General features: G+C 50.1%; 1 protein-coding gene across 1 annotated transcript; it reads right to left on the bottom strand.

The window, feature by feature from the left end:
- Positions 1-974: 974 nt before the first annotated feature.
- LOC136387073 (small ribosomal subunit protein uS3m-like) lies at positions 975-1,513 on the bottom strand. The gene is made up of 3 exons (XM_066358134.1): positions 1,461-1,513; positions 1,325-1,393; positions 975-1,242 (listed from the first exon to the last, which is right to left on the bottom strand). The coding sequence occupies exons 1-3, from the start codon at positions 1,497-1,499 to the stop codon at positions 1,090-1,092; spliced, it is 261 nt and encodes an 86-aa protein (XP_066214231.1). The 5' UTR covers positions 1,500-1,513; the 3' UTR covers positions 975-1,089.
- Between the last annotated feature and the right edge of the window lie 208 nt (positions 1,514-1,721).

Below are 1,721 nucleotides of genomic sequence, written 5' to 3'. Positions count from 1 at the left end.
TTGTTTTAGTCCTTACAAAATTTTTTGCCCTTCAAAAAATTCAAAAATGAAGATGTCAAATAAGCACTGGTTCAATTTTTCACATCAAAAGATAAAACATTTTTCAAAAACGGGATATACAAACTGCCCTCACACTGGTAAGTAATCATTAATAATAATGGCAATTATATTATTTAATAAAGTTTATTGATAGTAAGAAAAATTTGTATTTTGTTTTATTCCAAAAATGGACAGAACTTTTCGGTAGACCATATATATTTCTACTTGAAGACACCTTTTTTATTATGTGGGCTAATTAATACTAAACTCTCCCAAAAGCACCATGACTCATGCCTGAAGTAAGCTAATCTAACACGCACATTTCCTCTGTCAAGTATGTCACAGCCTCCCTGGGCTCAGGAACACCAGACAACCACTCAGCATCACCGCTGTTTAAGGCAGCGGAGTCAACAAAAAAACGCACAAAACTGTGAATACATGGAACCAGCAACTCAAAAGGACACATGGGTACTGTAGGAAAGCTGAAACTAGCAGCACAGACTGGAAAGAGACTTGACTTGGGGTGGTTAACACACAATACAACATACACACGATCATTATACAATTGTAAACCTGAAACCAACATAATTTTACAAACCAATATCACCTCAATAAATTCAATACAAATTTAAAAAACTTTTGACAAATACACTGAAACAAAAACAAAAATAAAAAAAGGGCACTGCCAAGAGTAGAAAAATTCACAGAAATAAGGAAAAACCAGTGCTTCAGAGGAAAGCTGCTGTATTTACAACACACTGTCCCGCGTGTCCAAATCGACTCGCCAGGGTTTCACTCTTCACTGCCTCCGAGCCACCTGGCGCCTCATTCAATCACAAGTGATTGACAGCAAAGCAACGACACTTACTGCCTCCAGTTCAATCCGCTCCTCGCTCCCCGCGGAAAAAGCCGCCGCTGTGTCCCCTTTTCCACAATCGTGCCCTGATGCCTGCTTTCCCACTTCTCCTCTACAGGAGAACGGATTTCTGACACCACGCGGATCACTGAGTGGAGTAAAATCTTGAATGCGGCTCACTCCTCCTGTACCAGTCACAGCCGAGAACTCGTCGGTGGCACCGTCGTCCCCTCACCTGTGTGCAGCGACAGCCAGCCCTTGCGGTGCGCGATGTGGTGAGACGCGTGCGCCTCCTCGTACATCACCGGCTTGTCCCCTTGGCTCACTTGGACCCAGGCTGCCGGATTCTAGGAGGACAGAGAGGCCGTAAGTCCGCACACCCGACCCAGGCGGCGACTCGGCCCTGGCCCCTCGTCCCTGGCGGCTCACCTTGGCGCACACTGCGGAGACGTGAAGGGCGTGCCAGGCACACGGCAGCTCTCGGCTCCAGGACAGCACCTGCGTGTGTGGAGGGGGAATCATAACACGAAACCCGGGGAGGTCATGACTCCCCGAGCCCGCTCACCCGCTGTCCGAGCCTCCAGCTACCCATGGGCGCCGCCATTTTGGCTGAGCGCAGTGCGTGACGCTCCACCGCGCCGCGGGGGCAAAGGTCAGCGCACCGTGGACGAGATGGAATCGGAGCCAGGGCAGCTGCGACTCTGCGTTGGAGGGCGGGGCATGAGGGCGAAGTGGGGGCGGAGCCGGGCAGACCCATGCTCTCGTGCTCATTTCTGCACCTCTTCACTGGCCACCGCTGGAGCCGCGGTTCGGGCCGGAATGAGCG

The sequence above is a fragment of the Saccopteryx leptura genome, unplaced genomic scaffold (genome assembly GCF_036850995.1).
Source record: "Saccopteryx leptura isolate mSacLep1 unplaced genomic scaffold, mSacLep1_pri_phased_curated manual_scaffold_61, whole genome shotgun sequence".
NCBI lineage: Eukaryota > Metazoa > Chordata > Mammalia > Chiroptera > Emballonuridae > Saccopteryx > Saccopteryx leptura.
The sequence above is the reverse complement of the archived record's forward strand: the minus strand, read 5'-3'. Positions and strand labels throughout refer to the sequence as shown.